Raw genomic sequence first — 14,023 nt, forward strand, 5'->3', positions numbered from 1 at the left:
TCGGATTAAAAGATCATGGCTCTTCTAGAGTCCATAAGAGTTTCAAACTGGCACAAACTCTAAAGTCCAGAGACAGGACAGACTTTAGGGATGATGTTTTTCAGTGGTTCAACAATGTGCTTTCTCTCCATTTAAGTATCACTTTTATCCTCATGCTAGTCAAGTGTCTACAGAAATTCCAGATGCATACCTGCATACCACGAGATTCTTCAGTTCCAGCATTCACCTTTCCTGGACCAGCTTATGCCATTGGTGCATTGACTATGGCCCAAGGAATGGAAAGTGTTGATTGGCTTAAGATACAAACTTCATGGGTCAGGTAGCTGTATGTTTGTGTGAGTGTGTCTTGGATATTCTATTCATTTCCTTGGACTGTGTAACAAACTGCTACCAACTGGGTGCTTTTCAGCAACAGAAATTTATTCCCTCACAGTTCTGAAGGCTCAAAATCAAGGTGTCTGTGGGCTATTCTCCCTCTGAAGGCTCTAGGAGAGAATCCTTCCTTTCTTCTTTCACCTTCTGTTGGCTCCGGGCATTCTGTGGTTTGTGACAGCATAACTCCAATCTCTGCCTCCATCTTTACATGACTGTCTTCTCCTTGTGCATCTCTGTCTGTGTCTCTTCTTTTTACAAGGACACCAGTCATTTTGGATTAGGGCTCACCCTCTTTCAGTATGACCACATTTAAGCTTAATTATATCTGCAAAGCCACTATTTAGAAATAGGTCACTTTCATAGGTTTGGGGATTAGGACTTAAACATATCTTTTTGGGGGACACATTTCAACCCACAATAGATATCCAATTGATAATTCAGTGCTGTTAGGATGAGGGAAGGGGGACTGCATGCTAGGTCAGCAGACATTCCTACTGTAGAATGTATGCTTCACTCTGAGGGAGGGAAAACATGCATCAGAACACCTACTGCTCCCAATGACCTCAAAGGGCAATAGTTGAGGTAAGCTGTGTTCTGCAAATACCTACACATCACCACGCTTTCATTACAGGATAACCTAACACTGATGCTATGATAAAAGTCTTATGAGAGAGAGTATTGGCATGTTTTGCATGACCACAGGCACTACAGTCCTGGAATTACAACATTTACGTAATGAGAACAAACACCAAAAAGTTAACAAAGCATTAGATAAGAAGAGGAAAAGTCTAGAGCATCCAAAGTACTAGTTTCTTTTGCCTGAGTACATTTGTTAACTGTCTGTTCATTTGTAATAAGCTTCTCATTATGCTTTGGGAAAAAGAAAATGAAACATTATATTCTTCCTTCCTGGAGCTCTCTTATTTTAAATTATTCCCATGTAATTTCAGGTGCATTTGACATGTCTCTCACTTGGAAAGTATCACTGTGGTAGGGTAAATAATGCCCCCCACCTCCCATGTTCATGTCCTAATCCCTGAAAACTGTGAATGTCACCTTATCTGGCAAAGGGACATTGCAGATGTGATTAAGTTAAGGATCTTGAGATGGGGAGATTATCCTGGTCGACCTTGTGTAATCACAAGGGTCCTTATAAGAGGGAGGCAAGATGGTCAAAGAAGAGGAAGGAGATAGGACCAAGAGCACACAGGATGGAGTAGTGCAATTTGAAGATGAAGGAAGGTGCCAGCAGTCTCTAGAAGCTGGAAAAGACAAGGAAATGGATTTTCCCCTGGAACTTCTAGAAGGAACTAGTCCTGCTGACACCTTGATTTGTGCCTTCTTGGCTGATTTCAGGGTTCTGAACTCCAGAACTGTAAGAGAATAAGTTTATGTTGTTTTAAGCCCCTAAATTTATTACAGCAGATCACTGACACATCACAGTACCTCTTCCCTTGCTTCTAGGCTCACCTCTTAGATCTTTATATTATGTAAATTATGTGATGTAAATCTGTTCACTTAAAGCTCTTCTCAGGCCACTCATACTGTAGGAGAAGATGCCCAAATTCTTTCCCAAATTGCTGTTATCTCCCTCACCTTGTCTCTCTTCTCCTACCCACCCCTTCCTTTCACTGATACTCACTCAAGACCCTGGGCTTTAGAACATGCTGCCGTCTCCCTCTGGAGGTGTCTACCTTTACCTGTATGTTAAATTCCCATTTTTTCAACTTCTCCTGGATTATGAAGACTTCAGGACTGCTCTGGACATAATTGATTGCTCCCTTTTCTTTTTTTTTTTTTTTTTTTTTTTTTTTTTTTTTTTGGCTCACAAAAGCACTTTTTATTTGAGGCAAGGAGAAGTCTGGCTGAAAGGAATACAATTCTAAGCAGTCAAAAACCCAACTGTTAGTGGCACTATTTTGACATTATAGATTTTACCTCTCCTTGGTCAGAAAAGAGTATTCAAAGTTGTATTTCCTAGTTAGGCAAAAAGAAAGGGCAAAGAAAACTGGAAGAGACTTTTAATCCACAGACACTGCTCTTCAGACCCCCCATTCAGCTGGGCAAACCCCTGCTGGTTAGTCATCAGGCTACTAATGCACTGTTAGGGACTCAGGTCACACCACACTTGCAAGAAAAAAGGAGACAGGAAAAACAGGAGGTTACTCGGGGAAGAGCTGGCAGCCACAGCTTCAAAACTCAGCATTGAAGGGGTAATCCTTGTGGGATGTAGCGCTCATCAAGGCACAGACCCTCCAGTCCCTGTTGTAGCTGAGCAAGGTGGTCATATCCACACTACTTAGTTCAAAGTCAAACACCTGGAAATTCTCAGTGATGCGCTCAGGTGTCACAGACTTGGGGATCACCACCACATTTCTCTGCATGGGAAACCGGATCAGCACCTGGGCTGTGGTTTTATTATGCTTGGTTGCGATTGCTTTGATCCTAGGATCCTCCAGTAGGGAAGGGTCCTCAGGTTTGGCCCAGGGCCTGTCAGGAGAGCCAAGGGGACTGTAGGCAGTCACCACAATGCCCTTGGACTGGCAGTACTGGAGTAACTTCTCCTGAGTTAGGTACGGGTGGCACTCGATCTGGTTAACCGCAGGCTTATATTTTAAGCCAGGTTTGTTTAAGATCCTCTCGATCTGGAGATGGTTGAAGTTAGACACTCCAATAGCTTTGACCAGCCCTTCATCCACCAGCTCTTCCATGGCCGCCCATGTGTCCACAAAATCGCTGTCACTGGGAATTACATTGCCTGCCTCATCCAATGGGAAAAACTCCTTCCCAGACTGAAAGCCTGTAGGCCAGTGAATAAGGTAGAGGTCCAGGTAGTCCAGCTTGAGGTCACTGAGCGTCTTCTGGCAGGCTCCTTTCACCAGGCTTTTCTCATGGTACGTGCACCAAAGCTTGCTGACAATGAAGAGGTCCTCACGCTTCACCACCTGCTCCTTGAGCTTTTCCTGGATGGCCACACCCACCTCATTCTCATTCTGGTACACGTGGGCACAGTCAATGTGGCGGTACCCAACATCAATAGCTACCTTCACAGCCTCTGTTACTTTGCCTGGAGGGGACTTCCAGGTGCCCAGACCCAGGATGGGCATCTTGGCGCCGCTGTACAGCACGACGTGGTCAACCATTGCTACAAGACCTCGGAGACGCCGACCCAGAACTGCCGATTGCTCCCTTTTCAATGATCCCATAACACTCTCAATGGATCTTGATGATATGTGGCACATACCATCCTGTATTACAATTGTGTTTTCTACATCTGCTTTCACCTGCCAGAAGCTCATCTCCTAGGCAGGAAGTGCTCAGAAAGTATTTGCTGAAGGCATGGATAACCATGCTTGTGTCACCCCACCCTGCCTCCACACCTTCTCTCCTTTCCTCTTCTAGCATAGCCTAGGTGGGCTTTAAAGTGGCTCATCTGGGCTGGCATTTACCAGTTGGGTCAACTTCTCAGTCACAGGCTTTCAAGTCAGATAAAATGCTACTTGAGTGGGCTGGGGTGAGAGCCACAGCAATGGATACTCTTGGTTTGAGTTCAGCTCTCATACTTATGGGCATGAACATAGGAACAGTAGGGTTATCATGGGAGGATTTTCAGAAATGTAGGTAGACAAGGATTCCAAATCATGAGAAGTTCAGTTCAAGTTAATATTTAGACTTTAACTAATGATCTCAAAGTGCTTTAAAAACATTATTTAATGGGAATATTTTTCACATGGGGGAGAAAGTCCCAAATACAGGAGATGGCAAGGCCTGGGATGAGTTGCATTCTGGTGACGGCAGTTCTCTGTCACATGGCAATGTCCTTTTCTCCTTGTGCCTCTTCTTCCAGTTCCTACTGACTTCTAGCATCTCCTTCTGGCTTTCTCTTCATAAGGCCTCCAGTAATACGGATTAAGGCCTACCCTGATTCTGTTGGGCCACACTTAAATAGGATCTTAGAAGATCCAGTTCACAAATGAGTCAACACTTTAACTGATAAAACATCTTTAAAGGGTCCTGTTTACAAATGGGTTCATACCCACAGGGACACAGATTAAGATCAAGAACTTGTGTTTTGTTGGACTACATAATTCAATTTACCACAGAAACCTATGTACAAAATATACACATGTGTACACACACATGAGAGAGATTAAGATTCTTTGAACCTGCCACCTGGTAGAATCAGGACTTTGTCTATTGTTAATTTATATTGACTTCCTTGTTCTTCAGTCTGGGCCACAAAGGTGGTCCTTGATACCACCCCTTTTCATTCCAACTTTCATGCAACTCTAGCAAATAATGGAAAAGACCTCAGAGAGCAAGAAGGATTGATAAAGAACAGGGAGGAGAAAAATATAACAGAGAGGAGAATTAAGATATGATGTGTAGCAAAGATTAAACAAGAAGTAAAAATAATCAAATCAAATTTTGAAAACTGTCATGAGGGAGACCCAGATCATACCACCAGGGACTTAGGGGCAAATCTAGGTTTCTTAAGACCTGAAACTTATTCAGTCTTAGGCCCTCTTTAAGAAAAATACTGCAAAAATATCATTTGCTAGTTTTACAGAAACAAATGATCAAGTGAACACACTGGGCCTTGGAAGGGGCATTGGTAAGGGTGGGGGTGCTGAAGCTTAAGCTTTATTTCATAATAGATTCTGCTCTGCAGAGAACAAAGAACAGACTAAAAGTGATGCTTGTTACACAGGCACACACATCCCTCCTGTCTCCCAGCACTGGTGCCAGAGCAAGAAGTCTAATGGCAAAAGTAATGATGTTTCTCAAATCATGAGTAGGCTTTTCAGGACCTCCTTGCAAAGGCTCCTATCCAGGAAATGTTGAAGGGATTTGGTTGGGTCTCAGGGCTTCACCTAAGTAGGATGACTGTGCCAATAGCATCAGTCTCACTCAAAGATCTCTCTAGGACAGTGTCATCAGGAAAATCCCAGTGGGCTTCACTGTGTCAGAGACTGTTGAAATCCAATCCTCTTGGACTACCCAAGTTCACCAGCACCACATCAAGCAACTGTATCTGTGGGTTTTGGGAGCTTGCCTCCATGCAAACAGATGCAACTATGAAGTGCAGGGGCTTTAATGCCCCTGGGGTATCCTTCAACCAATGGAGGAGGGAGTGGTAAGAAGATTCTCCATTTTCCCCATTCTCCATTGGTACAATACTAAAATGTGTTCCACAGAGCCCATTTGAGAGTCCTGGTTGTCCAGTGTGTAATCCCCTCATTGTTGCTTTTCTTCCTTTCTATTCTCACTTTCCCTACTTCTTACTTCTGCTTTTTTGGGATTATGTTCAAAGAAAACTACCCACATCCCAATTCTTGTTTCAGGCATGATTTGGAAAAATCCAAACTAAAGCATTGTTTAAAACCACATGGCCACTCATTTGGGAAAGTCAAGACTTTCATGACAATTATGGGGATTGTTCCAGTTTGCTAATGCTGCCATTATGTAAAATACTGGAAATGGATTGGCTTTTATAAAGGGGGTTTATTTGATTAGAAAGTTACAGTTTTAAGGCCATTAAGTACCCAAGGTAAGGGATTAACAGTAGGGTACCTTCACTGAAGGATGGCCAATGGCATTTGAAAAACTTCTGTTAGCTGGGAATGCACATGGCTGGCATCTACTTGCTCCCAGGTTGCATTTCAAAATGGTGTTCTCCAAAATGTCAGTGTCAGCTTCCAATGGCCATCTTCAAAATGTGTCTCGCAGCTGCAGCTAGCAGTGAGGTCCTTCTGTCTGAGTTTTTATAGGGCTCTGGTGAACTAATCACGGCGCACACTGAATGGGTGTGACCACACCTCCATGGAAATTATCTAATCAGAGTTATCACCTACAGTTGGGTGGGTCACATCTCCACGGAAACAGCCTAATCCAAAAGCTCCAACTTAATCAACACTAATACATCTGCCCCCACAAGATTGCATTAACGAATATGACTTTTTCTGGGGGACATAATATATACAAACCCGCACAGGGATGGAGATAACATTTTACTACATCTTCATTTTGAAGTCTCTGCATGTTCTAATCAACTGTAAACTTCGAAGATGCTTGCCACTCCCCCTTCACCCCCAGGCAACAACTTCCTCTTCAGGACCCATGGCAGTTTTCACTCACAAATTATAATACCAGAATCAACCAATCAGATATAACACGAATGCAGGACTATCTAATGCAAACATTGCATTAAAAAAAAAGGCAGTTTATATCATTCTTGGACTTGACCTCCACAAAGCTTTCTAAAAGACACATGGAAACAATCACAATGAAAAGATCTTATGCATTTTTGGAGCAAAGTTTATTTATTCCAGTTACCTTTGATAGCTGGATCCCATCCTGTCATGCTAGAGAATTTTAGAGAAACTCTCAAGTTTCATTTTCAGAGCTATAGCTGTATCATTATTATTATTATTATTATTATTATCATTATTATTATTACTGGTAGAGAAAAAGTGATCCAGATTGAAGGTTCTGTTAGAATTTATATATTTTTCACTGGCGGTTTTTCCTATTGAATATGCAAATTGATTCTTTCATTTGGGGATCTCTAAGCAGTTATTGGTAGCTATGATAACTCCTCAAATTTTCATGGAAGGAATTTTAAATAATACAATCAATACTTGAAAACCCAACACCTAAATAAAAAACTAGTACCTTGACAATAACCAACGACTAACCACATGGTACCCTTCGTCAATCTACTCTCTTTTTTTAAAATGCATTTTTTATTGTGCACTTTAACATATATATATAATAGTGATAACTTTCAAAGTATGATTTAACAAGTAGTTAGCAAATTTCATAGAATGTCATGGGTCACAGTTCCACAACTTCAGTTATTTCCATTATTATAAAATACAACATACATACAGAAAGGTATTAACTCTCAAAGTACAGCTCAACAAGCAGTGATATAGGTAATTTCAAAAAATGTTATGAGTTATAGTTCCACAGTTTCAGTTCTTTCCTTATTGTGAAATATAGGGTATATACAAAAAGGTGAAAACTTTCAAAGTACAGATCAATGAATAGTATAGCTACTATACTATAGGAGCAAATTTCAAAGAATGGTGTAGGTTACAGTTCCACCATTTCAGTTATTCCCTAATGCCCTCTAATTTAATCACTTTCCTGATCTACAGGGGTGTCTGGGTAATGATCACCCTAACATGTTCACATTGTAAGGGGGTGTCGACAGTATGGGGAAGGGGGCTGCATCGGATTATTGATCTTAAAGAGGCTGTTGCCGCTGGGTTTCAGGACTTGTCTGGCATAGGGACACTCTGGTGGATCTGAAGTTTCTGAGAGATTAAACTTAATGAGTGAATCTTTTACAGAATCTCAGGTAGGGACCTAGGTATTTGGGAACTACTTTTGGTGAAGACATGGCATACTGTGGCCATTTGGAATATCTAGCTGGAGCTTGCATAAGAGAAACCTCCAGGATATCCCCTTAACTCTATTTGAGATCTCTTAGCCACTGTGACCTTATTTTGTTACCTTTCTTTTTTCCCCTTTTTGGTCAAGTAGACATTTTCAATCCCTCACTGCCAGGGAAGCTCATTCCTGGGAGTCATGTCCCAAGTTGCCAGGGAGATTCATTCCCCTGGGAGTCATGTCCCTCATGGTGGGGGTGGTGGTGGTGGTGGTTAATGAATTTGTTTGCCAATTTGGGCTTAGAGAGAGAAAGGCCACATCTGAGCAACAAGAGGTTCCCTGGAGATACCTCTTAGGCATAATTATAGAAGGGCTTAGCTTCCCATTTACAACCCTAAGTTTCACAAGATTGAGAGCCAGATTTATTAAGTAGTAGGTTCGTAATTTCACATAACATATATTCTGTCCCAAACTAAATGGTCAGTTTCTCACATTATTTTCACTTAGTTGTACAATCATCATCACTCTCAATTTTAAACAATTATCATAACATAAAACATCCCAGAGCTCTTAGCCACTAATTATTCATCCCTGTATCAGTGTAGTGCTGGTAAAATATTCCTATTAAACATAGTCTATAATATGTAATGGGTAGTTTTTCTATATACCATTCTGTTGTTAACTCCTTGTACCAGTGTCTTACCTTATAAGTATATCATGCTAACATTTATTTATGTTTGTAGTGCCACTCTGGGGGGTTATATGCCTTTAAACAACAACTTTCAAACATGCTTGCCTTCAATGCAGCACTGATATTTATAATCCCATTAATGAACCATAATCACACCTGTCCATTCCAATACCATTAAGATCACCCTCATTAACATATATGTACATATTAGATTATCATTCCCCCTTTGCTAACTTCTGTCTATCTCTAGGTCCCCTATATTCTTCACTATAATACACTTATTTTACATTGTTCATGGAGTTCACATTAGTGGTAACATACAATATCTCTCCTTTTGTGTCTGGTTATTTCACTCAGCATTATGTCTCCAAGTTTCATCCATGTTGTCATATGTTTCATGATCTCATTCCTTCTTACTGCTGCATAGTATTCCATTGTGTGTATATACCATATTTGGTTTATCCACTGATTTGTCAAAGGACACTTGGATTGTTTCCATCTATTAGCAATTGCGACCAATGCCACTATGAACATTGGTGTGCAAATGTCTCTTCATGTCACTGTTTTCAGATCTTCTGGGTATATAACAAGAAGTGAAATTGCCGGATCATAGGGTAACTCGATATCTAGTTCTCTGAGGAACTGCTAAACTGTCTTCCACAGTGGCTGTACCATTACACAGTCCCACCAACAATGGATAAGAGTTCCAATTTCTCCACATCTTCTCCAGCATTTGTAGTTTCCTGTTTGTTTGATGGCAGCCATTCTTATTGGTGTGAAATGATAACTCATTGTGGTCTTGATTTGCATTTTCCTAGTAGCTAGTGAATATGAATAATTTTATATGTGTTTTTAGCCATTTGTATTTCCTCTTCAGAAAAATACCTTTTCATATCTTTTGCCCATTTCATAATTGGGCTGTTTTTACTATTGTTGTGAGTTGTAGGATTTCTTTATATACGTAAGATATCAGTATAAGATACATAGTTTCCAAATATTTTTCTCCCATTGTGTAGGCTGCCTCTTCACCTTTTTTGACAAATTCCTTTGAAGTATAGAAGTTTGAGGAGTTCTCATTTACTTATTTTTATTTTCACTGCTTATGCTTTGGGTGCAAGGTCTAAGAAGCAACCTCCTACTTCTAGGTCTTGAAGATGTTTCCCTACTTTATCTTCTAGGAGTTTTATGGTACTATCTCTTATATTGAGGTCTTTGATCTACTTTGAGTTAATTTTTGTATAGGGTGTGAGGTAGGAGTCCTCTTCCTTTACTTTGGATATGGATATCCAGTTTCCCAGCCCCAGTTGTTGAAGAGACTCTTTTGTCTGAGTTCAGTGAATTTGGGGGACTTATCAAAAATCAGTTGACCATAGAGCTGGGGGTCAATTTCTGAACTCTTGATTCAATTCCATTGATCAGTATGTCTATCTTTGTGCCAAAACCATGCTGTTTTGACTACTGTGGCTTTATAGTAGGCTTCAAAGTCAGGAAGCGTAAATCCTCCCACATTGTTTTTCTTTTTGGGAATGTTTTTAGCAATTCAAGGTCCCTTTCCCTCCCAAATAAATTTGATGAGTAGATTTTCCAAGTCTGCAAAGTAGGTTGTTGGAATATTGATTGGAATTGCATTGAATCTGTAGATCAGTTTGGGTAGGATTGACATCTTAACTATGTTTAGCCTTTCTGTCTATGAACACAGAATATCTTTCCATCTCTTTAGGTACCCATTTCTTTCTTTTAATAAAGTTATGTAATTTTCTTATAGAGGTCTTTTATATCATTGGTTAAGCTTATTCCTAGGTACTTGACTTTTTTAGTTGCTTTTGTGAATGGAATTTTTTTCTTGAGTATCTCTTCAGTTAGATCATTCCTAGTGTATATGAACATTACTGACGTTTGTGTATTAATCTTGTGTCCTGCCATTTTGCTGAATTTGTTCATTAGCTCAAGTAGGTGTGTTGTAGATTTCTCAGGATTTTCCAAATATTGATCATATCATCTGCAAATAATGCCAATTTTACTTTTTCCTTTCCAATTTGGATGCTTTTTATTTCTTTGACTTGCTGGATTGCTCTGGCTAGAACTTCTAGCAGAATGTTGAATAACAGTGGTGACAGTGGGCATACTTTTCTCATTCCTGATCTTAGGAGGAAGGCTTTCAATCTCTCACTGTTGAGTATTATGCTGGCTGAGGGTTTTTCTTATATGTCCTTTATCATATTGAGAAAGTTTCCTTCAATTCCTACCTTTTGAATTGTTTTTATCAAAAAAGGATGCTGATTTTTGCTGAATGCTATTTCAGCCTCTATTGAAATGATCATTTGATTTTTCCCTTTTGATTTGTTAATATTTTGTATTTCATTGATTGATTTTCCTATGTTGAATCTCCCTTGCATGCCTGAGATGAACCCCACTTGGTTGTGATGTATGATTTTTTAATGTGTCTTTGGATTCGATTTATAAGTATTTTGCTGAGAATTGTTGCATCTGTATTCATTTGGGAGATTGGCCTGTAGTTTTCCTTTCTTGTGGTGTCTTTATCTGGTTTTGGCATTAGAGTGATGTTAGCTTCATAAAATTAGGTAGTGTTCCTTTTCCTTGAATTTTTTGAAAGAGTTTGAGAGGGAATGGTGTCAGTTCTTTTTGGAAAGTTTGGTAAAATTGTCCTGTGAAGCCATCTGGCCCTGAGCTTTTATTTATTGGTAGATTTTTGATGATTGATTGGGTCTATTGTGATTGGTTTGTTGAGGTCTTCTATTTCTTCTCAGGTCAGTCTAGGCTGTTCATGTGTTTCCAGGAAATTATCCATTTCCTCTTAATTGTCTTGTTTCTTGGCGTACAGTTCTTCATAGTATCCTCTTATGACTTTTTAAATTTCTTCAGGATCCACAGTAATGTCTCCCCTCCCCATTTCTGATTTTGTTTATTTGGGTCTTCTCTCTTTTTTACTTTGTCAGTCTAGCTAAGGATTTGTCAATCTTGTTGATCTTCTCAAAGAACCAACTTTTGGTTTTATTTATTCTCTCTATTGTTTTTTTGTTCTCTACATCATTTATTTCTGCTTTAATCCTTGTTATTTCTTCTCTTCTACTTGCTTTTGGGTTAGTTTGCTGATCATTCTCTAGCTTCTTCAGTTGTTTCATTAGTTCTTTGATTTTATCTCTTTCTTCCTTTTTAATGTATGCATTTATAGCTATAAATTTCCCCCTCAACACCACTGTTCTAGTTTGCTAATGCTGCTGGAATGCAAAACACCAGAGATGGATTGGCTTTTTTAAAAGGGGGTTTATTTGGTTACACAGTTACAGTCTTAAGGCCATAAAGTGTCCAAGGTAACACATCAGCTTTTGGGTGCCTTCAGTGGAGGATGACCAATGGTGTGCGGAAAATCTCTGTTAGCTGGGAAGGCACGTGGCTGGCATCTGCTCCAAAGTTCTGGTTACAAAATGGCTTTCTCCTAGGATGTTCCTCTTTAGGCTGCAGTTCCTCAAAAATGTCACTCTTAGTTGCACCTGGGATATTTGTCCTCTCTCAGCTTCTCTGGAGCAAGAGTCTGCTTTCAACAGCCATGTTCAAACTGCCTCTCATCTGCAGCTCCTGTGCTTTCTTCAAAGTGTCCCTCTTGGCTGTAGCAAGCTTGCTCCTTCTGTCTGATCTTATATAGTGCTCCAGTAATTTAATTCAGACCCACCCAATGGGCGGGCCAACACCTCCATGGAAATTATCCAGTCAGAGTCATCACCCACAGTTGGGTGGGGCGCTTCTCCATGGAAACACTCAAAGAATTACAATCTAATTAACACTGATAGTCTGCCCACACAAGATTACATCAAAGATAATGCCCTTTGGGGGGACATAATACATTCAAACTGGCACAACTACCTTCTCTGTATCCCATAGGTTTTGATATATTGTGTTCTGATTTTCATTCATCTCTTAATATTTAACTATTTCTCTTGCAGTTTGTTCTTTGACCCACTGATTGTTTAGGAGTGTGTTGTTTAACCTCCATATATTTGTGAATGTTCTTGTTCTTGGTAGTTACTGACTTCTGGTTGTATTCCATTGTGGTCAGAGAATGTACTATGAATAATTTCCATCTTTTTAAATTCACTGAGGCTTGTTTTATGCTCTGTCATATGGTCTATCCTGGAGAACATTCTATGAGTACTAGAGAAAAATTTGTATCCTGGTAATTTGGGATGCAACACTATATATATGTCTGTTAAGTCTAAATTGTTTATCACATTGTTTAGGTTCTCAATTTCCTTATTTATGTTCTGGTTGTTCTATCTATAGGAGACGGTGGTGTATTGAAGCCTTCCATGAGTATGGTAGAAATGTCTATTGCTTCCTTCAGTTTGCCAGTGTTTGTCTCACGTACTTTGGAGCACCTTCATTGGGTGTATAAATATTTATGATTGTTATTTCTTCTTGGTGAATTGTCCCTTTTATTAGTATATAGTGTCCTTCTTTTTCTCTTATGACATCTTTGCATTTGAAGTCTATTTTATATGAAATTAGTATTGCTACCCCTGCTTTCTTTTGGCTATAGCTTGCATGGAATATTTTTTCCATCCTTTCACTTTCCATTTCCTTGTGTCGCTGGGTCTAGGATGAGTCTCTTGTAAACAGCATATTGATGGTTCATATTTTTAAACCCATTCTGCCAATCTATCTTTTAATTGAGGAGTTTAATCTCTTCACATTCAATGTCATTACTGTGAAGGCAGTTCTTGAATCAGCCATCCTATCTTTTGGGTTTTAGTTGTCAGATCTAATTTTTTTTTCTCTCTCTTTATTTCCTTTAAGTTATGCTTAATAAGAACTCTTCAGTTTTGTGCCCTTCTCCAGGCCTCTCTCTCCTTTGATCTTTCTCAGTCAGTAGTGCTCCCTTTAGTATTTCCTGCAGGCCTGTCTCTTGTTAACAAATTCTGTCAGCATTTGTTTGTGTGTAAAAAATTTAAAACTCTCCCTCAATTTTGAAAGAGAGCTTTGCTGGATAAAGAATTCTTAGCTGGCAATTTTTCTCTTTGAGAATTTTAAATATTTCATACCACTTCCTTCTCACCTCCATGGTGCCCACTGAGTAGTCAGTATTTAGTCTTACATTGTTTCCCTTGTATGTGGTGAATCACTTCTGTCTTGCCTCTTTCAAAACTTTCTCCTTCTTTTCAGTATTTAACAATGTATTCAGAATGTCTTGGAGCAGGTTTATTTAGATTTATTTTATTTGGAGATTCTGTGCATCTTTGATTTGCATATTCATTTTGTTTAGAAGGATTGGGAACTTTTCCCCAACAATGTCCTTGAATACTATTCCTTGCCCTTTAGTCTTCTCTTCACCTTCTGGAACACCAGTGATTCTTATATTTGTGCACTTCATGTTGTTCATCATTTCCCTGAGATACGTTTCAAATTTTTCAATTTTTTTCACCGTTCATTCATTTGTACTTTTGCATTCCCTCACTTTGTCCACTAGTTCACTAATTCTTTCCTCTGCCTCTTCAAATCTGCTGTTATGTGTCTCAATAATTTGATCAACAGTATCTTTTATTT

General features: G+C 39.4%; 1 protein-coding gene across 1 annotated transcript; it reads right to left on the minus strand.

The window, feature by feature from the left end:
• Positions 1–2,195: 2,195 nt before the first annotated feature.
• On the minus strand, positions 2,196–3,545 carry LOC119528762 (aldo-keto reductase family 1 member B1). The gene has a single exon (XM_037829033.1). The coding sequence runs from the start codon at positions 3,516–3,518 to the stop codon at positions 2,568–2,570; it is 951 nt and encodes a 316-aa protein (XP_037684961.1). The 5' UTR covers positions 3,519–3,545; the 3' UTR covers positions 2,196–2,567.
• Positions 3,546–14,023: the final 10,478 nt, after the last annotated feature.

Source organism: Choloepus didactylus, chromosome 3 (assembly GCF_015220235.1).
Source record: "Choloepus didactylus isolate mChoDid1 chromosome 3, mChoDid1.pri, whole genome shotgun sequence".
Lineage (NCBI taxonomy): Eukaryota > Metazoa > Chordata > Mammalia > Pilosa > Megalonychidae > Choloepus > Choloepus didactylus.